Below are 24,227 nucleotides of genomic sequence, written 5' to 3' on the forward strand. Positions count from 1 at the left end.
GTATGTTGAAACTGCCATTCAAACTGTGTCAATTGAGAAAGACATTCTCTAGATTAATTTAGGAGTACTTTTAATATCAAAGGCAATCATTTCAGAATTGGGAATGATTTCACTGAAGTGCTGTCCTCCAGAGCTATTAAGCTCTGGCAACAGAGTGGCTTCTTAGAGATAAATTGGCCCTTGAGTCACCAGTACTTAATTTCTGATCAAGTGCCATTCGTGGATGTAATCCTGTAATTTACAGTTGATGCCAAAGCCATAACCTGATCAAAGTCAAAGCTACAATCCTATGGCAAGAGAGAGAGAGAGATTAGTTTAACCACCAGGATCTCAACCATGTATGTCAGACTATGTTGTAGCAGACAGTTAACTACTAGGGTCCAGCTGAAAGTGTCACTTCTGTGTTGAGTTTTCCCCTGATGTCAACATCAGCTTACCCTGTATATGTCATTAATATATGTTTTTCCATAGCAGTCATCTAGGAGAAGGTGAGGGTAGCAAGCACATTATGATTTTGAGTAGATTGAACTGGATTGACACTGGGTACATTGAATTAGACATTGAAAGAGGAGAAGAAGGAACTCCACACAAGGCTGTTACTTGCCACAGTAACCCCATGATTTTACCCTGCTTACACCTATTTAAAAGAAGTGGCGTTGCACTTCATGCATCTTGTCCCAAAAGAGAATGGATTTGAGATCTGAACCTTCTCACCCATTGAGCTTGCCCAGAACACTTGTAGTACACTAGCTTATTATTGCTCTTGCTTTATGTATTGGCCCAGACTGAATCTATCTCAAATGAGTTAAAGCTTCTATTTAACTTCCCAGATCATGTATTTTATAGTTTATTCATTCATCAGGTAGCTTGAATGTGCAACAACCATTAGTAATTTGCAAGTACTCTCAAGAAGTGTGTGTGTGTGTGTGTGTGTGTGTGTGTGTGTGGATATCTGCCTGGATCAGCTGTATGTTTAGTAATAAAGGTAAAGTCCAGTCAGAGTCAACTGGGGTGCGGCGCTCATCTCGCTTCAGGCTGAGGGAGCCGGTATTTGTCCATAGATAGCTTTCCAGGTCATGTGGCCAGCATGACTAAACTGCTTCTGGCGCAAAGGGACACCATGATGGAAGCCAGAGCACACGGAAACGCCGTTTACCTTCCCACCGCAGTTGTACCTGTTTATCTACTTGCACTTGTGTGCTTTCAAACTGCTAGGTTGGCAGGAGCTGGGACAGAGCAACGGGAGCTCACCCCGTCGCAGGGATTCGAACTGCCAACCTTCCGATCAGCAAGCCCAAGAGGCTCAGTGGTTTAGACCACAGCGCCACCCACATACCTGTTTTGTAATAAGTCCTCCCTTGGCCTAAGCCCTGAGAGACATGCATGTGGAATGGAATCCAGAGCTAGTTTTATTCTTGTTAATGTGTCCCTTCCTTGGTTCTCCTGACTGCAGTGAAGAGATCCCCTGAGTAAATCAAGCATTGGAATACTTTAAGGCATTCATGGGCTTGTCTTGCAGTTATCTCTTCATGTAGTTAGCTCTGTTATGCTGAATAGGAATTAGAAGTTCAAACAGCATTAAACAGCCTTTTCTAACTAACCTTTTCTTTTGCTCTGTGTTTAGCGTTTAAGCTACGAGGAGAGAATGGCTCGCAGGTTACTTGGACCAGAAAATGCTGCATCTGTGTTTGAACCACAGAGTGAAGAAAACGTACAGGATGCACAAGTAAGGTTTTTTTAAATAAAAAAAGTATTCACAGCCCAGAACATAAATTGGGATTTCCAAAAATAAAATAAGACTGGGGGTTGGTAACTGATAATACTAATATTTGTTCCTGCTGTCATCCATACGACCTAGCAGAATTTTTTTCTGAACAACATTCAAGGGATGGATATTAGGATTCTTCATTTGAGGAATAAAGATACATTACGCTGCCCAAGACAAGACATGGATTAGGTAACACTTGTGTCCTCCCTCCATAGTTTCCCATGTTGCCATGGTAACATAAGGATAAGACCACTTCACAAATGGCCTGTCATGGGTCACTGCAATATGCATAATAAATACATATTCATAATAATAAAGACATATGCAGGTTAAATGTAGGAAAGGAGGAGTACTTGTAGCCATCTGTGGGTTCCCATGCTGTCATGACCCGCACCATGAGATGATTACTTCAGCTGACACGTATAGTTGGCTTGTATAATGGCTAGCACATCTACCTTGCTTCTAGAATTTGCACCGGATAGTGATTCCTTACTGCATAGAAAATGCTAAATGGTCACCTGGAAGATCCAACAAAGCTGTCAGACCTCTTTGTCTTTCACCTTGAGGTGATTTCTCTCCCACACCGAATTATTGTGACTCAAATATAATTATAAAATAAATCCCAATAGTACAGCAAAATTTTGATCCAGTTCACTGTGGCAGATGCTCATAGTGTATTGCTGCTCAGATGTGGCCACAGTGGCTTTCCGTAGCCAAAAGGACAGAGGAAGAAGTGGAGTGATGGGAAGAGAGCACACAGAGCCAAGGAAGTTATAGGAGTGATGCAGGACACAGCATGCAGAAGGATGATGGTGAGCAGAATGGGCTGCACTGTATCACTGAGCATCCTAAGTGCAGATGCTTCTCTTTTTCAATGGAACAATTGAGCCGGGAAATGCACTTCCCCTCTGCTGTTGGAACAATGGGATCTGACTGAGGCCCCATATACACTACCCATTTAAAGCAGTATTGTGCCACTTTAAATAATTTTGTCGTTCCCAAAAGAATCCTGGGAAGAGTGGTTTGTTAAGAGCGTCAAGAGTTGCTGGGTGACCCCTATTCCCCTCACTGAGCTACAGTCTTCAAATTAATTTAACAGTCAGTGCCTCTTCTCAGGGAACTTGGAGAATTGAAGCTCTGTGAGGAGAAATAGAGGTCTCCTTTAATAGCTCTCAGGACCCTTAAAAAACCACACCTCCCAGGGTTCTTCAGCGGAAGCCATGACTCTGTAAAGTGGTGTGATGCAGATGGGGCCTGAGACAAAGGCTGAACTTGGCCCCACATTTGCTCCACTGATGTATAGAAAAAGTAGAAAAAATGGGGGAAATGATTGGGGGAACTATATCTGTGGACACAGTTAAATCCCAGGTCGAGAATTTATTTTCTAGTATGCTTTGTCCTAGCTACTGCTGTCAGTGGCCTCTTCAGCTACTGGATTTATGATTTATTGATGGTTGATTAGGATTTTAACTGGCCCAGCTTACTCCCAGTACTGGACAGAGTGGTATGGCAATTAAATGGGGAGAGGAGTGAGAGACAAGGCTTTTACTTAAGGTTTTGGTAGGGTAGCAGTTTAAAACAATGGGAAGGGGTTGGGGGGAGGTAACCAAATTTTACATTTAAGTAGCTAAGATAAGATAAAATAGAGAAATACATCCAGCTATATCTATATTAGATGTTTTCCTTACCAAGACAATACTTATCAATTTGCATCTCCAATTTCCATTTCAGGGTCACTTTTTGATTTTTTTTCTTCCACTCCTTTCTGCTGCAGTATCCACCTGCTCCCTAACACTTTTGATTATTCCAACTCCCTTAAAAGTCTTTTCAGCCCTCTTCTATCTCCTTGCAGCTGTTCAACTCTTCAGGCTTTTATCTCTCTGTCTTCCCAACTTTCTGACTGATTACCCCCCTTCTTGGAGTTTAATGGTGTTGAAAGGCTGTAGGAGAGTCTCTGTTACCACCACACTAGTCATAGTGTTATTGAACCTCAGTTATAATTGTTTGAAAATACTTATATCTCTCAAAAACTTCTATAAAGTCTCTTAACACTGGACTCTGAAGACAAATTTGCAATGCCAAGTCATTACGTTTATGACAGGTACCCTATTTTGAACATAACTTATATAAAAGTTATCTCAAAGAAAAACTTTTAAACACAAGGAGGAGAGTTTTAGTTAAGTGTCTATTTCTTCTTTAATTGCTAGGTTGCTAGGGGAACCTTTAACCTACAGTATCCCATTGTACAAAATTCTCTGAGCAAAACATCCCCATTTATAAAGGGCCATTTTATAAACATCAGTACGAAATAGCTAAAAGTCCTATTTCTTCACAATGTAAAATACTGTCAGATATTATCTTCTAAAAATGCTAGCCGATAGCTCATTGGTGTAGCAAAATAAAAATACCCATGTTAGATAGTTCATGAGCTTACTCTGGTGTAAAGGTTCTCTTGACTGCTAAACCAGTGTTCCAAAATGCAACTATCAGATCTGAAGAACTTGACACAGTGTTAATATCGTACTGTGTTGGATATACAAATACCTAGAACTGTTAGTGCTGCACTTCCTATAATTAACTGTCCTCATTGCTAAAATGGCAGGAATACCACTGTGCCTGAATTATACCTTGTATTGAATTCAATTACATCTGTTCTTTAAAATGCTAAGATGAGTTGTGTTAGTGAGGGAAAAATAAAATAAAATCCCAGTTGCTCTCATAAAGCCTGTGTGATTTGGTTCTAGTGCTGTGACCTAACAGGGAAAATATTTTCCAGCTTAAGATGTGCTGATTGCCATTGGTACCCTTTTATGAGTGTGCACAACAGTGTGCTCTTGCCAATACTTGACTCTATTCCTGGTCAGCTGAAGGACACTGTGTCCCTAGCTCTCATTTCAGATACTCCAGTGGGATAATAGTCCCCCCACCCCACAACAAAGGTGACATGTTTGCCAAAATAGTTTGGACCAATGGAAAGAATTGTGTCATTCCTCTTGCGCATGACTCTGGCTCACATTTGTGACTGCTGATTATGATGACTTTAGGGGATCAATTTCTTTTATAGTCTGCATTAGAAAGTGCTTGTGGTTTTAAATGACCAGTTTGTTTCTCCAGAAAGATTTAAGCTGTAGGATGTTCAATTGAGAGTCCCTCATATGTGTTCATGATTAAAGCAGTGATCATTACCTCTTCTGATTTTTGCAGCAGCAGAACTTGGAAAGCACACGACTGCACGTTCCTTCAGCACAAGCAAGGTACATATTATGTGCACATTAACCTGCAAGGTGTATGCTAATGACATGAGATCTGATCCAAACTGCATACACTGGTTGTGTGAACTGTTACCGATAGTGGCCCTAGAGCAAGAGTAGCCAGCATAGTGCCCTTTGGATGTTCTTGGACTACAGCTCCCATCAGACCCAGCTAGCATGGCCAGTAAAAAGGGATGATGGGAGCTGTAGTTGAGCAACATCTGAAGAGCACCACATTGGCTACCTTTCCCCATGGTTTGAGAGCCTTGGGCAAGAGAGTCGTTTGGAGTCCCTTAAAGGTATGAAAGCAAGTCAGGCATCCACATCATCTGGTCCAGCTGCTTGTGGAAGGTCTGAAGTGGGAAGCCTGCTCATAATCATATGAAGTTGAATGCCCAATGGGGGCAGAGTTTTTAAATCATACACTTCAGCGCATATGATTGATTCTAAGTTCGGGAAAACATGTATTATAAACAATGTACTTCAGTCTTCCTGTAAGGGGAAACTGTATAAGGCACAAGATACCACATTAAATACCATGAGGCCAAAGATGGGAGTCATCCTATGAAATAAGCATGAGTTATTCTCTTCAACAGTCCTAGATAGTTTATTGCCATAATGAAACTGTAAAACTAGAAATATAATTTTGCCTCTTTGGAAACTATTCTCACCAGGCTATCGTGCAATGGAACTATTAGCACATACTTACTGTGGGTGTGTAGGGGGAGAAAGATTATTATAGGAATACTTTATTGCCTTGTTGATGTGCCCTTTTAGGAGCAGGCCATCTTCAAGAGGGGAGAGGAATGAGCAAGGGTCAATCCAGGAGAAATTTTTTCAACCACGTTTTGTACAAGTGCCTGAAGACATAACAGTTGAAGAAGGAAGATTTTGCAGGATTGATTTCAAGGTAATGTATGAATTCAAGCCACTTTCAACACAGCTGTCCCTCCTAATAGATTTAAGCAGTGCTTTTTTCGGGGGGGGACGCAGGGGTATGCATACCCCATAACATTTAATGAATCCTTGTACTTTTGTCCATTTACTGTATTTATTTTTCCCGAGTTGACTATAAAAAGGTGATTTTCTTGAGTCAAAATGAGAGTACCCCTAAACGTTTTTTTAGAAGGAAAAAACCCCACTGGATTTAAGAATTGCCTTGTTGGACCAGACCATGGTCCATTTTGTTCAGTGTTCTGTTTCCAGCTATGGTCAGTCCCATGGTTCCTAGAAGCTCACAGGTGGGGCACAGAGGTAGTATCCTTCTGTTTTTGTTTCCCCCAAACCTCTGAAGCTTTGGAGGTATATTGCCTCTGATCATGGAAACAGGATTAAACCTACATCCTCCATGAATTCACCAAATCTCTCTGTAAAAGCCATCGAAATTGCCGGCCCCCACTGCATCTTCTACTAACATATTCTGAAAGTCAATTATGAAATTCCAGTAAGAGGAATTTAGGGTATGATTGGAAACCTTCCTGGGCTGCCTGATCAGCCACTGCCACAAGGCAAGGCATTTTTAAAGAAACATATTAACACTGCAAAAATGTGGAGCAGTGTATTTTCTGCAAACCGAGTGCATACTGTAGTTTGGTTTGTGCTGTGCCTGGTAATCTTCACAGAAATGAGAGTCTAGGCACAATTTTGCTAGTGTTCTTGTGACCTCCCCTCTGCACTGCCTTTTTTGTGCTTGCATGTTGACAAAATCTGATAATGGGCAGAAAAGTCTGAAGTTTTGCAGGCCACTGAGCATTGCCCCAGTTATCCCTTGTGACCTAGTTTTGTGTCATACAATTTCTTTCACACAGTCAATGTCACACCACTATGTGTTGTATGTATTTTTATAGCACAGACCCATTTTGTGAAAAGAAATCACTCCTCGTCTTGTTTGTATTATTTTGTTAAACTATGACATTTATATATGACAATACTAGACTCTTTTGTAGACCATGTGGTATGAACGTAGCTCTGTTTCTGCTTTGCAGTCGTGCCTTGGAAGTAAAACGGAATCCGTTCTGGAAGTCCGTTCAACTTCCAAAACGTTTGAAAACCAAATTGCGGCTTCTGATTTGCTGCAGGAAGCTCCTGTAACCGATCAGAAGCTGCAGAAGCCCCATCAGACGTTCAGGTTCCAAAAGAACGTTTGCAAACCGGAACAATCACTTCTGGGTTTGTGGCGTTCGGGAGCCGAAACGTCCAATTTCTAGGGCGTTTGACAACCAAGGTACGACTGTATATGTTACAAAACTGCAACCCAGAATAACACGTACTACACAAGTCAGTCACAATGTGTGCAGTGATTTTGCATATATAGAGTATCAAATGAACACTCATTGATGTTCCCATGCAGACTTAGCATTTGGCATGAATACCACAATACCTTTATCTGACACTACCCCCTTAGTATCTATTGTCTTTCCCCTTGTAGGTCAGCGGCCTCCCAACTCCAGATGTGGCATGGTACCTAAATGGAAGATTAGTTCACCCAGATGACTTCCATAAAATGATCGTATCTGAGAAAGGCTTCCACTCATTCATTTTTGAAGTCGTCAGGGTCTATGATGCTGGAACATGGGAGTGTGTGGCTTTCAATCGTGCTGGAGAAGCTTCCTTTACAGTAAAGCTAGATGTCATTGGTATGAGAGAGCTTTGTCTATTTGGAAACAATTTTTTGTGTCTTTACTTCAGCTGGTGCATTCTGTTACGAATATCCTTTCGTTTTGTGCTCTTTGATAAGGGCTGTATCTAAAGAAATTTTCAGAATTTTAAATTATTGTGACATAAATTCATACCTTGTGTGCATGACTTTCTAAAAATGAAATTTCTAAATGTTATCTACAGTGATGGGGTTTCTAATGCCACTGAAAGTGGGAATCCACTACTTAGTCTCAATATATGAGTTTGAGAGCTGTTCTTCTGCTCCTACTCTTTTGGGTACAACACCAAATGAAGTGTATAGCCGGCATGGATGCACAGCCATCGATACTGAAATAAATAGGAAGACTAGGTTCATAAGCAGGGCTTCTGGATACGAAGTGAGTTCAGAATGGAACCACTGATGCAAGCATGTGTGTCAAAGATTGCACTGTCCAGGATATATCATTCATTTGCAGCAAAAGAGGGAAACCCCAAGCAATTGAGGAGGGAAAACTGGAAGCAAAGGGGTAGAAGAAACTGTTGAATATCCTAAATTTAAAAAATATTAAATGTCAAGTCCTTCAAGGGATTTCAAAATGCAGACTCCTAAGTCCTTAATTCTGTTGTATCCACTTTCTTTCTACTTTTCTGTTAGCTTCTGTATTTTTGAAATGACCAGATGAAGGACCTGATAGATTGAAATATGCTGGATTATAAATACATTTGGGATATTAAAAATGGCTTTGTTTTTATTTGCCTTCACTTTTAGTCTGTCATGGCTGTAAGATGTCATCTTTTGTCTTTTTTTTTTTTAATCCAAACTTCTATCTAGCTCGAGAACATCGGAAAGCCCCAACATTCATCTTTAAACCTCAGAGCACAAGAGTTTATGAGGGGGATTCGGCCAGACTTGAATGCCAAGTGTCTGCTATCCCCCCACCACAAATATACTGGAAGAGAAATAATGAAATGGTACAATTCAATACAGACAGAATCAGGTGGGTATCTGTATCATGATGGGCCTCTCAGCTGTTCAGGAGTCAAGTTGAATCAAATACTGTTGGTGGGTCTAGTTTAATCGTTTATAAACTGATATGTGGTGTTTTTGACTCCAAGCATTGGGAAAAAGGGAATTGCTGTGATTTTCAGCTTCATCACTCTTCTACAAAAAAAGGGTTGTTCAGAAGACAGTATTATAGTCTGCAGTGTGGGAGAGCATTTTTGCTTTAAGCAATCTTGAGCTAGATGTGGACTAGATGTTGAATGTGGAGAAGGGGCCCTCCAAAGTGACTGCATAATGGGAATTTGCAAAATATTAGAAACTGTTAGGACTTGAAAAGTGGGAGGGGATCTGCAAGATGAGGACTTGCTTACATGGCCTGATACTACATTCAGCTCAAGGGCACTGCTGGACAGTATCTATAGCGCCCCCTGGGTATGGTCTGAAGCTAAGTAGGCCTGCCCAGGATCTGGGTGGATGACCACTTGGAAAACACATTCATGCTGCTTTGAGCTCCATGATGGAAGAAAGGCAAAACATAAATATCAGCAAATTTATATATGCAGTTGAATATAGGTCTGTGTCTTAAAAATACCTGGCAATGCTTAACAAGAATGATTTTCATGAAGTATATTAGCCTTAAGGTAGGAGAGGGGATTGTAATCTTCAATTTTTTTGTCATTTTTCTCTTTTCCTAGTATGTTTCATGATACCTCTGGGAAGGTTTGCTTGCTGATCCACAATGTAAATAAGAAAGATGCTGGTTGGTACACAGTATCTGCTGTCAACGAGGCAGGAGTAGCAACATGCCATGCCAGATTGGACGTGGCTAGTAAGTACTTCTTCATTTTTCTTCTTCTACATATGTGAATGTTGATGCTACACTCCCAGGCCAATTGAAATGAGCATGTTTTAGTTAGGCCTAACTTTGCATACAGTTGGACTGAAGATGTGAAAGATGGAAGGTATTGATGCACCGAGTATATGAACATGTCTAATTGGCATGATTGCCTAAACTCCCTTTATGTGTCTTGCTTGTAGCACAGATGATCATCCCTTTTGATGTAGCAAGCTGAAATGGGGCGACTTACTTGATTGGACTGTATCCCACTTTTCTCTCTCCCACTTTCTAAACAAGCTAATCTGAATTATTTCTCTTTGCTTTCTAAAATCTATTTCAGCTCACACATACAAGCCAGTTCCAAACCCCAAACCACTGAAGGTTCGACCAACTTTTAGCAAATACTTGGCACTCAATGGTAAAGGTCTAGATGTGAAACAAGCTTTCTTCCCGGATGAAGGAGAGTTTCAGCGTATGGCAGCACAGTCTGGACTCTATGAGAGCGATGAACTTTAACTGGCAACGGGGAAGAAACTTTCACTCCTGCAACAGACGTTTATGAACAGCACATGCAATTAAGGGGGTTATTGCGCTGATAAGCAAACATACCTAATATATTTTTATTTATTATTTAACTCCTGCTCCTAGTTCTGCTGTTGTGATTATACTAAGTCTGATTTTTATAAATGTGTGTGACTGTAGCAAGAAGGAGATCCAAATGTTTGTATTTTTAATTTTAAAGGCCAAGAAACAAGGGCAGTGGATGATCATGAAAGTGTAGATGGTTTGAATGCATCTAGATTCAGTCACAATATTTTTATTTGTACTGCTTTGTTAATACCATGCCCCATAGTATTATAATTTTCTGCTGCCTGGCTATTAAACATAACTTGAGTGCTTTAATGAAAGTTTTATGTCTGATGCAAATAAAATTTTAAATATAAGACTTGTCATGTGCTTTATCCTTATAAGTTTTGTGAGTTGTTGTTTTATTATTATGTGAGCTTTGGGTGATTCTCTATTACAGAAATTCTCAACAAAATTGTCATAAACAGTACTTGACTAAAGAAAATTGTCATTAGTATTTGGGTTAAAGCCAGACAAAGAAGAGAGTATAAAAATAAATCTGTAGGAACTGCACAACTACCGTCAGGCCATAAACAGTACAGTATGTTGAATATTTATTTAATTTGTATTCTGCATTTCCAAAAGTGCCCAGGCTGGCAAATATCAAAATGTGAAACAGTGCAATTTAAAATAAAAAAGAAAGAACATAAAAATAAAATAATATTTAAGATAAAGTAATATTTAAGATAAAATAATGATATAATAATATATTAAAAACATTTAAAAATTCAGCATTGCACATTCCATTTGCTCTTATGAACCAATATTTTGATGCTACATTTTGGGGTATGTTGGCTGGTTTCACTGGCCTGGTTTTGCTGCAGTGCCATGCTGGGCTAAGTCATGGTTTGGCTTAGCATGTCCAAACCTGGGCTCATATTCTCCCTGGGGAAGAGCAAAGTTGCCATGGTCTCCTCTCTGGGTGCTCATGGATTTTAAGAATTAGTCCGCTGGATAGCAGAACTTCAGACATAAGGAAAGTAGACGATGGAAGAGTTTTCAACTCCCCCAGGGTGCTTTTTGAGAACCCTACTAGCTTCCCTTAAAAATGCTAAAATAGTTAACTAAAGTGCTGGATTCACTGTAATTAATGAGTTTTGAGACTGAAGTAAAGTCAGCTTCCTGAAGATTGTGAAAGCAAAGTGTAGGTGATTTAAAACCCTTGCATTCAGGCTATAATAATTAATAACTTGCAAGACCTTGAATGTACCGTTGCATGACACCTTCAGTCTCCAAGCTGTGGGGTTCCAGATGCTCATCCTTTTGGAAATGAGGCCCAGCAGAGACTGTGGTCTCTTTATGACATACGGTTTATTTACACAAAAACAACCTGAGCCTATGATGGAGGGGTTCACAGCACTCGAAGAGGGTCTTGCTTCTCCCATAGGTGCAGATTTGGATTCAAACAGACATCAAACATCCTGCACTTATCCTCTCTCCAGCTTGCTACCTTTACCAGACTGCAACCTTTTCCCTCCAGCTCACGTCCAAGCCAACTCTAAAGACTCTACTTCAGACCCTGGCTTTGTCTTCTAACTAACTCCCATTTGCCATTTGGCACAGAGCATCCTCTCTTTGGCATTCCTGATGGCTCATCAGCTTCCTTTTGTTCTGGCTTATATTTTAACATACTGGACCCAGGAATTTGGGGGAATTTGGTACCCACAAACTCATAATGCTACAAATACCATGAGCTTTCAGAACCTTTTTTATTTTATGGATTGTGTGACGTGGTTTGTAAGAAACACTTGAAGTAGCATCATTCTGGGTACTCCCTAGGCTGAGCTGCTCTTAAATCCCCCTTCCGTGTGCTGAGTCATAGGTTCCTTGGAGTGGAATATCTCTAATATTTAACCATTAACATGAATAATAGGAATTTTTTTGTGAGATACACAGGCTGAGACTTTTAGGACTTTTCTCAAAGGCAACCATTTCATAATTGGGCCCTAGCAACATGGTTCTCACAGCTCCATTCCATCTCTGCCCTCCCTCCACTGGTCAGCAATCTGCCCATGGAGCATACCCATAGGCAGTGTTGAGGTTCTTTTTGCTCCATTTTGGTCTCCTCACTCCTTTTTCTGTAGGGGTGGAAGACACAGCAGCTGCACTGAATTCTTTAGCTGCTCCATTGAGGTCCACAGACAGGTCTCTTCTGGGCCTGGAGGCAATGAAAACCATCTTGTGTGAACCAAGAAGTGACATGCAGGAAATGAGATGCTTCTTTCTGCAGTTTTTATATACAGTATTTCTCTGTTCCCATCAAGAGTCTCTCAACATTCTATGCCACTGAATTAATGGGATGAGTTAGTTTGTTCCTGGTGGGGTGGAGGTAAGGAATCCACACAGGTTTTTTCTGCCAATTTTTTTGTACTTACTGGTATTTATATCTTGGGATTAGTCTGTACCTGCCGTATTTCTCAGTATTCCGTGTGTTGGGTGTGGTTTTCGCTGCATAAGCATGAGCACAGGAAGACTCAATATAGAATATAGATAATAATTTATCATATATTGTATATTGCATGGCATACAACATAATCATAACACTATATAATCCATGAAAACACAAAGTACAATTCTAAAATTCTTTTGCAACCAATGCTTAAAGCAAAATAAGCCTGGCAAAAAGCATAAAAAGCTATACATTAAAACTAGCGACAATAAAGATTGGTGTTACACATTAAAAGCCCAACCATCTAACAATTTACATTATACTGTGTGTTTTTAGTTTTAAAAGTGTAAAGTGGGATTATACATTCAATAAATAATGTATGGCAATTCAAAAATAGTGAAAAAGTTCATGCAGGTTCTGTGTGCACCTGTTTAGTATCAGGGGGCCTCATAGTCATTGTGTTTGTGTGTCTAACTAGAGCATCTTTGAAGCACAGAAGCAATGTGCTGGAAAAAGTGGAGTGACAAAATGGATATGCTGTCCAGTGACTTTGTTCCACACAAATTCATATAGGCAAGAGAAATATGCTTTGGGTTTCTATAGGGCAGATTTCCACATTTTAAAAATCTGTCATTGCACAAAGATAATTATGAAAAATGTTGGTCTGAAATTAAGAGAGACTTGGAAAGCTGGGGAAAGCTGAAGCTTTCTTTGTTAGGCCGAATTGCTGCAATTAAGATGAATGTGCTGCCAAAGATGTTGTTTTTGTTTCAAACATTGCAAATTGTGGACAAAACAGAGTGTTTTCGGAGGTGGCAGAGAGATATTTCCAAATTTGTCTGGCAGGGCAAAAAGCCCAGAATCAAGTTTAAGATATTAACAGATGCAAAGGAAAGAGGGGGCTTTGCCCTGCCAGACTTAAGGTTGTACTATGAAGCCGCAGCTTTCTGCTGGCTAAAAGATTGGCTACTTCTTGAGGACACTGATGTTTTAGATCTGGAAGGTTATAACAATGCGTTTGGTTGGCATGCATATTTGTGGTATGATAAAGTTAAGATCAATAAGGCCTTTAAGAACCATATTGTCAGGAAAGTAGTGTTTAATGTCTGGACAAAATATAAAGACTTATTGGAAAATAAAACACCAAGGTGGCTTTCACCTTTGGAAGCTAAGGCCCGAAAAGGAACCAATATGGAAGCCTACTGGCCAAAATATTGGGAACTGCTAGAAAAAGACGGAGACAATTGGAAATTGCAGAGTATGGAGAAAATGAAGGATAAAGTGCGAGACTGGTTACACTACGCTCAGATCAAGGAAATTTTTAAAAGTGACAAAAAGTTAGGATTCCAGGTGGAGAAATCGAAGTTGGAAACAGAACTGTTAGAACCTAAGACTAAGGTACTTTCAAGAATGTATAACTTGCTGTTGAAATGGAATACACAAGATGAAATGGTTAAGTCGGCTATGATAAAATGGGCACAGGACATTGGGCATAACATCATGTTTGAAGACTGGGAAAGGTTGTGGACCACTGGGTTGAATTTTACTGCATGTAATGCTTTGAAAGAAAATGTAATGAAAATGATATACAGATGGTACATGACCCCAGTTAAACTTGCCAAAATATACCATTCGTCAGATAACAAATGCTGGAAATGTAAGGAAAATGAAGGAACATTTTACCACCTCTGGTGGACCTGCCCTAAGGTGAAGGCCTTCTGGGAAATGATATATAATGAGCTGAAAAAGGTATTTAAGTATACCTTCACTAAGAAACCAGAGGCCTTCCTCCTGGGCATTGTCGACCAGAAGGTGTTAAAGAAAGATAGAACATTTTTCATGTATGCGACAACAGCAGCAAGGATACTACTTGCTAAGAATTGGAAAACTCAAGATCTACCCACACTGGAAGAATGGCAGATGCAACTGATGGACTATATGCAGCTGGCGGAGATGACTGGCAGAATCCGAGACCTGGGAGAAGAAAGGATGGAAGAGGACTGGAAGAAATTTAAGACTTATTTACAAAAATATTGTGATTTAATGGAATGTTAAAAAAGATGCTTGGTTATAAATAATTGGCCATCACTAAAATAGATCAGGAAATGACGATAAGAGAGATTAAGAGAAACAAAGTTGAAGGAGAATTATTTTAATGTATTTTATTGGTACACAAGTTGGAAATAAGATGATAATTTGCTTGACAAAAATTTATTAACGATGTAAATGGGAGCGGGAGGCGTGAGGAAGTTCAAAGATGACAGGAAACTTTGTTAAAGCAAAACAATACTGTTTATTATTAATGTACTTTTTTCTTTTTTCTTTAAAAATCTAATAAATATTTAAAAAATAAAAATAAAAATCTGTCATTGCAGATCGGGCCAACTAAACTCAGGAATCCAGGTGCATGAAGAAATATCTGACATGAGGTTGGAAACTAGTTTCAGACTTCATGGGTATGCAAAACCCTGATGGAAAATGGCAATTGTAGTAGGATGCTGTGACTCAGATATTTATTTCTGATTTATGACTGCTCACAGGGATGCTTGGGACATTCCATCTGGAGATATTTTCAAACACCTAATCCTTTCCCACCTGATCTTACTTATGAACTTGCTCTATTAAAGTTATTTCTGTCTTCAGTAAGAAGTGGTTTCTGAATATTTAAAAACCCAAAATTACAGAGAGAAGACAGGAATCAGCAAGAAAGTAGATTATTATACTTTATAAAGATAATACTATAATATTTTAGAGTTCAATGGCATGATTTGAAACATCCACATCAATTAACCTCCCAATATTACTGGCAGAATGAAGCTCTTCCAAATTCAGAACTTTCCAGACAGGCTGATTAAACAGTATGCCTTCAAATAATACAGTAGTTGCTGGGAATCACAAGTGTGGAATGTGTTGTTGCGTTCATGTCTTACTTTGTGACCTTCTCACAGAGATATTGTTGGCCACTATGAGAACAGGATGCTGGACAATGACAGGGTTTTCAACCCATAAGAAGATCCAGCAGACCTCTTTTTATACAGTATTATTAAAGCAGGCTTGGGCTTCTGTAATTTTATATTGAGAAGAGGGGATTTTGGCAGGTGGAGCTGCTGGTTTTAGATATGACCAGCTCCACTTTGTAAATCCACACAATTCCCAAGGCTGTAACCTTAATTTATGCCTTCTTCCTCGAAGGAGTCCCATTCAGCAACATGAGGCTGACTTCCGAGCACCTGATATGCAAAAAGGTAGAAGGAGCCTCCGCCACCTGTGCACTTGGCGAGCTATCCTAACTGCAAAATGAAGTTTATACCGAATGTTGTATTTGAGAGCCAATGCGGACCTGGGAAAAACCAGTGTTGAAATCCTCACTTGGGCATGAAGCTCACTGGGTGACCTTGAGCCAGTCACTAACCTACCTCACAGGGTTGTCGTGTGGATTAAATGGGGAGGGGGGAGCAATCCAGTCACAGAGCAATCCCGCTCAGAAATATGCGTCATATTTTCCCATGGGCTTACTCTTACTCTCAGGTAAACCATACAGGGTGGCAAGCTTATTTCCCCACGGGAGTGATGGGTTAAGGGGGTAGCATTAGTATGTATGCGTCCCCAGCTGTAATCCATCTTTGTGGGGCGGAACTTGTTGTGGGAGCCGGCCTGCCCGACGGGGCACCTTGGCGGGCGCGTCCCGTGGGGCGAATCAGCCTCTACCCCGCCAGAGCAGCCGGCGGCGGCCCGTTCGTTACTTCGAACCCGGCGCGGGGCGGGGGCGAGGGCGAGGCAAGCGCCCCGCGCAGGGAAGCGGCTCCTCTTCTCCCTCCCTAGAGTCGCCATGGCTGTGTCCACCCAGGACTCGTCCGTCCTAGAGCGGCGAAGCAGTTTCGGTGAGTAGGAATGGCTGCTGGGGCGGAAAGCGCAACTGTCGGGGAGAGGGCCGAACTAGGCCTCTGGTCGCTGGCTCAGCGCCTTGGCTGGTGTCTCCCTACATTGCCTCTAGTCAGGGCCACAGCCCGCCCAGTCTTTAGCTTCAGGGCGACAGTGCCATTCCCACTACAGTACTTCCTATTCCCTGCCGAATGATAATACAGTACTTATTCTTCTTATGATGGAAGGCTTGGAAGAGGGAGGAGGAGACGCCTCCCAAGCTAGGCCTGAGGACCTGGAGTAAAAATAAAAATAAACCAGAAATGCCGCTGCTGTTCAAACGTAGATACCACTTCGACGACGCCAACCCCCCACCCCAAACTATTTCCCCCCAGTCCCATTGCTGGCAACGTGGCTTGACAAGGTGTCCGCATACCCTCCATCCCCACACAATCAAATTCATACATTTTGTATGAGGAGCTTAAGGAAACAAGTACGTAGAGAGTAGTTGGATTACACCAAATGGCATTTGGTTCCTAGCAGGAATAGCCAGGCAGATGCTACTGCAATTCAGAAGCAGGGCATGCAGGCGCTCCTGTTTAACTCAGTGAGGCTTTCTCCTGGGAAAGTGCAGCTAGGCTTGCCATGCATTTTAAAGTACATGATTCCCCTCAAATAATTCTGGGAACTGTAGTTTGTTAAGGGTGCTAGGCACTGCAGCTCTGCGCAAGGTAAACTACAGTTTCTAGATTTTGGGGTGGGGGTGTATTTTAAATGTATGGCACATAGATAGCCTTACTTGAATTCAGCGCTATCAGAAGCTAGTTGACACATTTAAGTTTACATCTGTCTTTTACCGCAGTCTACAGATAATTGAATATTTATTTTTCTTGCAACGTAGAAGTGTGCTTTTGTTTGGTTAGGTTTGAGCATTCATACCGCAAACTTTTAATTAGTTTTTGACATTTTCTTTGTGTTCTTTCTGAAAACTTCATATTTTATAGGGAGTATTAAACCTCGACTGACTCATAGCAGAGAACTTGAAATGAGAACTACCTTTCAAGAGCTACTGATTTACATAATTTTCCTTACAGATCTATGTATATGTAAGTCCATGGGGAAAAGGGGATTGTTGACATGCAAATGCTGCTCTCCCCCTCCCGAAAACATTTCATGAGGTGCAAATAATGAATTACTTGGTTTGGAAGCCTATGCAACTTGAAAATGGTATAAATGTAGGGTGGGGTGGGGAACCTTAGGCCCTGGAGCTGAAGGGGCTCCTCAAAGCTTCTCTACCCAGCCCTGGGAACTCTGTCCAGACTACAGTCCTCACTGGATGAGTTTCACAACCTACTTGAACTGTTCTTGAACTGTGTCTTTTAAGTGTGATAATGCCTCTTGTTTGCCTAGGACGATGATGGAGCTGTGGATGTGAGTGGTGGTGGTGTAGAAACCTCTATTGTGTAGCTGGAATTTAGCCTATTGTACAACATCACAACTGTTGCTCTGCCCCTATTTGTTTTTGGTCCAACCTAACACTGACATTTAACCCCTGGATGGTTGCCCATAGCCTAACTCATAAACATGCAAAATAACCCTCCTGTTGAGGGGATGCTAATCAAATTTGCAGATGATACCAAACTGGGAGGGGTAGCCAATCCTGCTGAGGACAGAACCAGGATTCAATATGAGCTTAAAAGATTGGAGAACAGGGCCAAAACTAACAAAATGAAGTTCACTAGAGACAAATGTAAGGTTCCACCTGTACACTTAGGCAGGAATAGCCAGCTGCACAAATAGAAGATGGGGGACACCTGGCTTCCCGGTAGTACATGTGAAAACGATACAGTGGTACCTCAGATTACAGACGCTTCAGATTACATATGCTTCAGGTTACAGACTCCGCTAACCCAGAAATATTACCTCGGGTTAAGAACTTTGCTTCAGGATAAGAACAGAAATCATGCTCCGGCGGCACAGCAGCAGCAGGAAGCCCCATTCACTAAAGTGGTGCTTCAGGTTAAGAACTGTTTCAGGCCTCCAGAACGAATTAAGTTCTTAACCCGAGGTACCACTGTATAGAGATCTAGTAGACCAGAAGCTTAACTTGAGTCGATAGTGTGATACAGCAACAGAACATCGCTAGTGCTATTCTAGGCTGCATCAGCAGAAGTATAGTGTCCCTATCAAGGAAAAAAATAGTCCTGCTCTATTCTGCCTTTGTCAGACCATACCTGGAGTACAGTGGTACCTCGAGTTACAAACGCCTCAGGTTACAAACGCTTCAGGTTACAAATTCCGCTAACAAATTCCAAGGAAGAATTACCTTGAGTTGAGAACTTTGCCCCAGGATGAGAATGGAAATCATGTGCCGGCGGCGCAGCAGCAGCAAGAGGCCCCATTAGTGAAAGGACGCCTCTAGTTAAGAACAGTTTCAGGTTAAGAACGGACCTCCAGAACAAGTTAAGTTCATAACTAGAGGTACCACTGTACTGTGTCCAGTTCTGGGCACCACAATCTAAGATGGATATTGACAAGCTGGAGTATATGCAGAGGAGGGTCACCAAGATGATCAAGGGTCTGGAAACTAAGTCTTGTGAGGAACAGTTAAGGGAATTGGGTATGTTTAGCCTGGTAAAGAGGAGACTTAGAGGAGATATCTATCTTCAAGTATCTAAAGGGTGTCACATGGAGGATGGAGCAAGCTTGTTTTCTCCTGCTCCAGAGACTAAGGGATTGAAGTTACAAGAGGAGATTCCAACTAAACACCAGGAATAACTTCCTGATAGTAAGAGCTGTTCAACTGTGGAACAGACTCCCTTGGAAGGCGGTGGACTCTCCTTCCCTGGAGTTTTTTAAGCAGAGCTAGGATAACCATCTATCATGTATGATCTAGTTGAGATTCCTGCATTGTAGGAGGTTGGACTAGATGACCCTCGGGGTCCCTTTCAACTCTACAATTCATGAGTCTCTGTAGAACACTGCATTGCAAGAGCTGCATATTTTCCATATGCTGTATTTTTCTGTGTATTAGATGAGTTTTTTTTAACTCAAAAATTATGTAAAAAAACTGAGGTCGGCCTATACACGGATAGTGGCATGGGGGGGGGAGAGCTGAGCACTGTCAGCCAGCTGATTGGGGGGGTGCAACTCTCCTTCATGCCGCTGTGGGAGGAGAGCATTTCCTGCAGCAGCGTGGAAGGGAAGCTGTGCACCTGCCAGCCATCTGGTTGGTGGACACACAACTCTCCCGCATGCTGCTGCGGAGGCGCGCGCTCTAGGGAGCGTTCCACAGCAGCTGGGGGAACTGCGCAGCCAGCTGGTTGGCGGGTCTGTGCTCTAGGGAGCGTTTCCGCCCACAGTGGCATGGGGGGAGTAGCTACCCACTTTGCAACCCCCAGCAACTGCGTGTAATTCCCCCTTAAAAATGCTCAACAAGTTTGCGCCACTCCCCCCATTTTCTTTAAATTTAGTCCCCCAAAATAGTCTTATACATGGGGGCGTCTTATACACAGAAAAATACAGTAACTAAGGTGATAACAGCCTATTTGATCTTTCTATTACTATTACTAAGATTCCAGTATTTTTGTTTTGGGGTCCTGCTAATAAACATTAGGTGTTTGATGTTTGCTAATTTGAGTGTCTTCCCATTTCTCTTTGTTGCTTAGGATTTTATCCTGATTTCTTTCTTTTTAGTGACATTTGGAATGGTGAGCACAGATATGTATTATCTGAACAAAGTTATGGCAGATCTCTTTCTAGAAACCCCTCTGTCAGATACAGATCGTACAGACTTCAAGTCTATGAGCAGCATTGCTGACTTTTGGCAGGTAAAGGTTGTTGTTTTTTAAATGAGAAAAACATAACTTGTGAATAATAATAATAATAAACCTGATTTTTGGCACAGAACTATGTTAGTGTAGACACATGGTTTCTGTAATCTGCTACTGTCCTATCACCACTAGACTGTTTCACACTAAAAAGTTAAGGGTAGGTTTGGGTACCCTCAGAAACCTGCCTGGGAAAGAGTTTGGGGAAAATACATCAAGAGATATGTAGTGGTAAAGTTGGGGACTTGACTTTTTAATTTTTTTGGCATTAAGTCCTGCCAGGTAGTAGAACTTAAATGACTTACTTACTCTACTTTTTATCTTGCTGTCATCACAATTTGTTGCTATCTGGGATTAACACCATATTTTACCTTGGCACAGTGATAATCAATTTTGGATTACTTTATATTTATGTAGTACTTTTCCTAAGTGTTCCAAACACTTACTGTACACAAATGTATACTATGTTAGTAATCCTTACAACAGCCCTGTACAGTGGTACCTCTGGTTACGAACTTAATTCGTTCCGGAGGTGCACTCAAGCTGAAACCATTCTTATCCTGAGGCGTGCTTTCACTAATGGGGCCTCCTGCTGTGCACATGTGCTAAAGATGCGTGATTTCCGTTCACATCCTGGGGCAAAGTTCACAACCAGGAGCAGCTACTTCTGGGTTAGCGGAGCTCGTAACCTGAAGCGTTCGTAACCAGAGGTATCACTGTAATATAAAACCTTGTGATATGTTGTATGCAAATAGGGTGACTACATGGGAAGAGGTGTTCAAACCTTACACCTGCTTTTTGGATAGCTGCCACATGCTCATTTATTATTATTATTATTTATTAAATTTATATGCTGCCCTGTACCTTCAAGGCAGTTTACAACATAAAATTACAATAAAAAATACATAATAATAATAATAATAATAATAATAATAATAATAATAATGACAACCCAATAATCCCCCCTTCCACAACACATCTAAAGGGCATTAGATGTCAGTTAGCCAAAGGCCTGGTTAAAGAGGAACGCTTTTTCCTGGCATGTAAATGTGTATAATGAAGGTGCCAGCCAAACCTCCTTGGGGAGAGTATTCCACAAATGGAGAGCCACTGTGGAAAAGGTGTGGGAAAATGATTGCTTGTACATGAGAGCATGAGCAAAGTTCTTATTGTTACAGGGTGATTTCATAGCTAGAAGCATCCTTGGAGCATGAACAGCTCGTGCTGTCCTATATGATTGGCTAACGTGGCATGGCCTGATGCTCGCATGGTCTAGTGCGAAGGTTCTTATCTGCTTGCTAGAACAAATTGCTTGGCTTGTACTTTGTATCTTTCTGATTTCACACAATAAAAGCTGTGCTGCATGAGCCCTAGGGGCAGCCATATTTCGGAACCTATTATGGTGTGAGACTGATTTTTCTTTGGATGCCGAGCTGCAACTCGACAATTGGTGCCCCGTGTGACTGCCTTCGGACTTCACGTTGTTTTTCTTTGTTCAGCACTCACCAACACGTCGTTCATCCACGTAGTGGATCCCTGGTGAGTGCTCCCGTGTGACTGCCTTCGGACTTCACGTTGTTTTTCATTATTCAGCACTCACCAACACGTCGTTCATCCACGTAGTGGATCCCTGGTGAGTGCTCCCGTGTGATTTCTTTCGGACTTCATGCTGTTTTACAACGTTCAGCCTCACCTCGCCCGGCAGGGCTGCAGACGCGTCGTTCATCCACGTAGTGGATCCCCGGTGAGAGCTCCCGTGTGAATGTGATTCTGGACTACGTTACGGACTTATCAGCACTTATCTCCGCCCGGACAGGGCAAAAGGCGCCTCCCTCATCCTCCTAAGGATCCCTCCGGTAAGTGCTCCCTGCTCTTTTTGCAACTCTTGCAATCATGGGAAAGTCTCTCTCTGCACCACAGAAAATTTTTTTTAAAGACCTTAAATTCCTTTTGGCCAGTAACAACCTTGCTGTTCAGAAAGCTGACCTTAAGTCCCTTATAATAGCCCTGGACACTCACTGTCCCTGGTTCCCCCAGGACGGAAATTGGGAGTTAGACGATTGGAAAAAAATTGGACACTTCTTTCAAAATCATCCTCAGATTGATGTCAAGGTTTTGCATGCCTGGTGTAACGTCTACAAAGCTATGTCGTGCTTAACTCCTTCAAACATTCTTCTGGCTGCCGCAACAGCTTCTTCGCCCGCCCTCCCAGCTCCCGCTTTGCCTGCCTCAAACCTACCTCCTAAACCGCCGGACATTTTCCCTTCGGCTCCTCCTGTCACTCCCCTGCATTCTTCAAATTCTGCAGCACCCCCCGCTCCTCCACCTCCTCCGCCCAAGGCATCTGGCACCGCTTCCACCCCACTTCAAGAATCTCTTCGCGCCGCTGCTCCGTTGCTAGCTTTTGATTCTACAACTCCTAATCTTTTTCCTGTGATTGCTCCTGCCCCCCCGGGGGGAGGCCCAGCCCGGCACGAACAGTTTGATTTGAGATTCATAAAGGAACTGTATTCTTCTGTCAAGGACAATGGCCCTGCACCCCCAGCCCCCATCATGCTGAACCAAACTGATGTTCTTGATGGGCTGACGGGAGGAGGCAATTTTCTTACTATTGCCCAACAGTTGGCCCTTGATCCTATGTATTGGGCAGCCACCATCGCTGCTGCCCAAGAAGCTTTGTCCTCTGTTCCTGATGACAAGAATGAGCGCGGTAGCAGCATCAGACAGGGCCCTACAGAGCCTTATGGACAATTTGTCAATCGCTTGAATAACACTCTTAAGCAGCAAGTTCAAGACGTAGCAGCCCAAGAAGTGATCGTACACCAGCTTGCGTTTGATAATGCAAATGAGGACTGTAAGCAAGCGCTGCGCCCTTTGATGACAACGCCAAATATAGCCATTGCAAATGTGCTTAAAGCCTGCCAGTCAGTGGGGACTGAGACGTATAAAGCTTGCCTGCTAGCCACGGCTCTGTCCTCCACCATGTCCCAGAATCCTGCAAAGGATAAAACCTGCTTTGGATGTGGCAAAGTGGACCATTTTCGTGCGCAGTGCAGATCTACCGCACAGCAATGTCACTCCAGCACAAAGCGCCTCATCTTTGATACAGGCCAGGACTTGTCAATTTTCTGAAGCACATCTTAGATCACATATTGGTCACCCTGGTTATTTGGCAACAGGAATTTTACGCCTGCTGAACTTCATTTCTGGAAGGAAGAAATATTGCAGCGTCCTTTAGTGTCATACAGGTTGCTTCCAGATCCACAGTGGAAGGGTCCAACTTCTTTGATTTCTTGCGTTCGACTTTGGCGCTCTTCTGTTGCCTCGTCTTCGCCCAAGGAGACACCAGCGCCTTGAAACCGTATTTTACGCTGTTTGCCGGTGATGACCTCTCACCTGACCTCAACCCACATTGCAGTTGGAGACATCGCCATCTTGATGTGCCCTGTTCCTGGCACGTTGAAAGGCCATCTTCAACCCTATCGCGTTGGCCCCCCTTCCCCCTGGGAAGCCACCGTTTCTACCACTTATCGTTACAGTTTTGCCGCCTCTTGTCTGGGAAATGAACCTGGCTTTGAAGGATGCCCTCGTCAGACCGGCATCGCTTGGGTTTTGCCCCCCAATAGCGACCATCCCATCTGTGTCACCACGTTTCGTTGGGTTTGGATTTTTGGCTCCGCAATGCACGGAGCAGTACATGAGGCCTATTTACAGCAAATGGGCTCCTGTATCTGCAGAAATGGCTGTGTGGCTTCTCCTGGTTTGTGGTTTTTACATGCCAATAATCGAGCCACGAAATATCACGCAGGTTGCTCGGAAACAGCTATTGGAATAATTTACCATTCTCACCCTTATTGCCCCCCCGAGCAACCAATATGGCATTGTCCTGAGTGGCCCCACAATTCCACTTCACACGGATGGAGCCTCTCCGTGAACTTTGTAAAACGCCGCTTTCGTCGTGCTGCTTTTTTGCAGAAGGCCAGGAGGCCTGAACTTTATCATCAGATTTGGACTAACAATACT

General features: G+C 42.2%; 2 protein-coding genes and 1 long non-coding RNA gene across 24 annotated transcripts in view; 2 read left to right on the forward strand and 1 right to left on the reverse strand.

The window, feature by feature from the left end:
• The window catches only part of MYOT (myotilin), a 54,488-nt gene extending 44,047 nt beyond the window's left edge, over positions 1 to 10,441 (forward strand). For 18 of the 19 annotated variants that reach the window (XM_081893461.1, XM_081893458.1, XM_081893447.1 and 15 more), the window contains 7 exons: positions 1,625 to 1,726; positions 4,973 to 5,022; positions 5,797 to 5,929; positions 7,448 to 7,655; positions 8,489 to 8,654; positions 9,355 to 9,488; positions 9,838 to 10,441. In XM_081893461.1, the coding sequence (XP_081749587.1) occupies positions 1,625 to 1,726; positions 4,973 to 5,022; positions 5,797 to 5,929; positions 7,448 to 7,655; positions 8,489 to 8,654; positions 9,355 to 9,488; positions 9,838 to 10,013 (969 nt within the window). In that variant the 3' untranslated portion in view covers positions 10,014 to 10,441. The remainder of the gene's footprint in view (positions 1 to 1,624; positions 1,727 to 4,972; positions 5,023 to 5,796; positions 5,930 to 7,447; positions 7,656 to 8,488; positions 8,655 to 9,354; positions 9,489 to 9,837) is intronic. The other variant, XM_081893459.1, reaches the window with a different exon arrangement.
• A 215-nt stretch (positions 10,442 to 10,656) lies between these two features.
• LOC309360154 lies at positions 10,657 to 16,206 on the reverse strand. Its single transcript, XR_014163938.1, has 2 exons — positions 15,930 to 16,206; positions 10,657 to 12,282 (listed from the first exon to the last, which is right to left on the reverse strand). It is a non-coding gene; the product is annotated as an uncharacterized lncRNA (long non-coding RNA).
• PKD2L2 (polycystin 2 like 2, transient receptor potential cation channel) overlaps positions 16,207 to 24,227 on the forward strand; it is a 33,934-nt gene continuing 25,913 nt past the window's right edge. For 2 of the 4 annotated variants that reach the window (XR_014163918.1, XM_081893659.1), the window contains exons 1-3: positions 16,207 to 16,394; positions 17,379 to 17,480; positions 20,071 to 20,204. Coding sequence is in view for 3 of the 4 variants with exons in the window: in XM_081893659.1 (XP_081749785.1) it covers positions 16,343 to 16,394; positions 17,379 to 17,480; positions 20,071 to 20,204 (288 nt within the window). In the remaining variant the exon portion in view is untranslated. Of the gene's footprint in view, positions 16,395 to 16,847; positions 16,868 to 17,378; positions 17,481 to 20,070; positions 20,205 to 24,227 lie in introns of those variants that run through there. The other 2 variants (XM_081893660.1, XM_081893661.1) reach the window with 2 other exon arrangements.

Source organism: Podarcis melisellensis, assembly GCF_964234715.1.
Source record: "Podarcis melisellensis genome assembly, chromosome: 2".
Classification (NCBI taxonomy): domain Eukaryota; kingdom Metazoa; phylum Chordata; class Lepidosauria; order Squamata; family Lacertidae; genus Podarcis; species Podarcis melisellensis.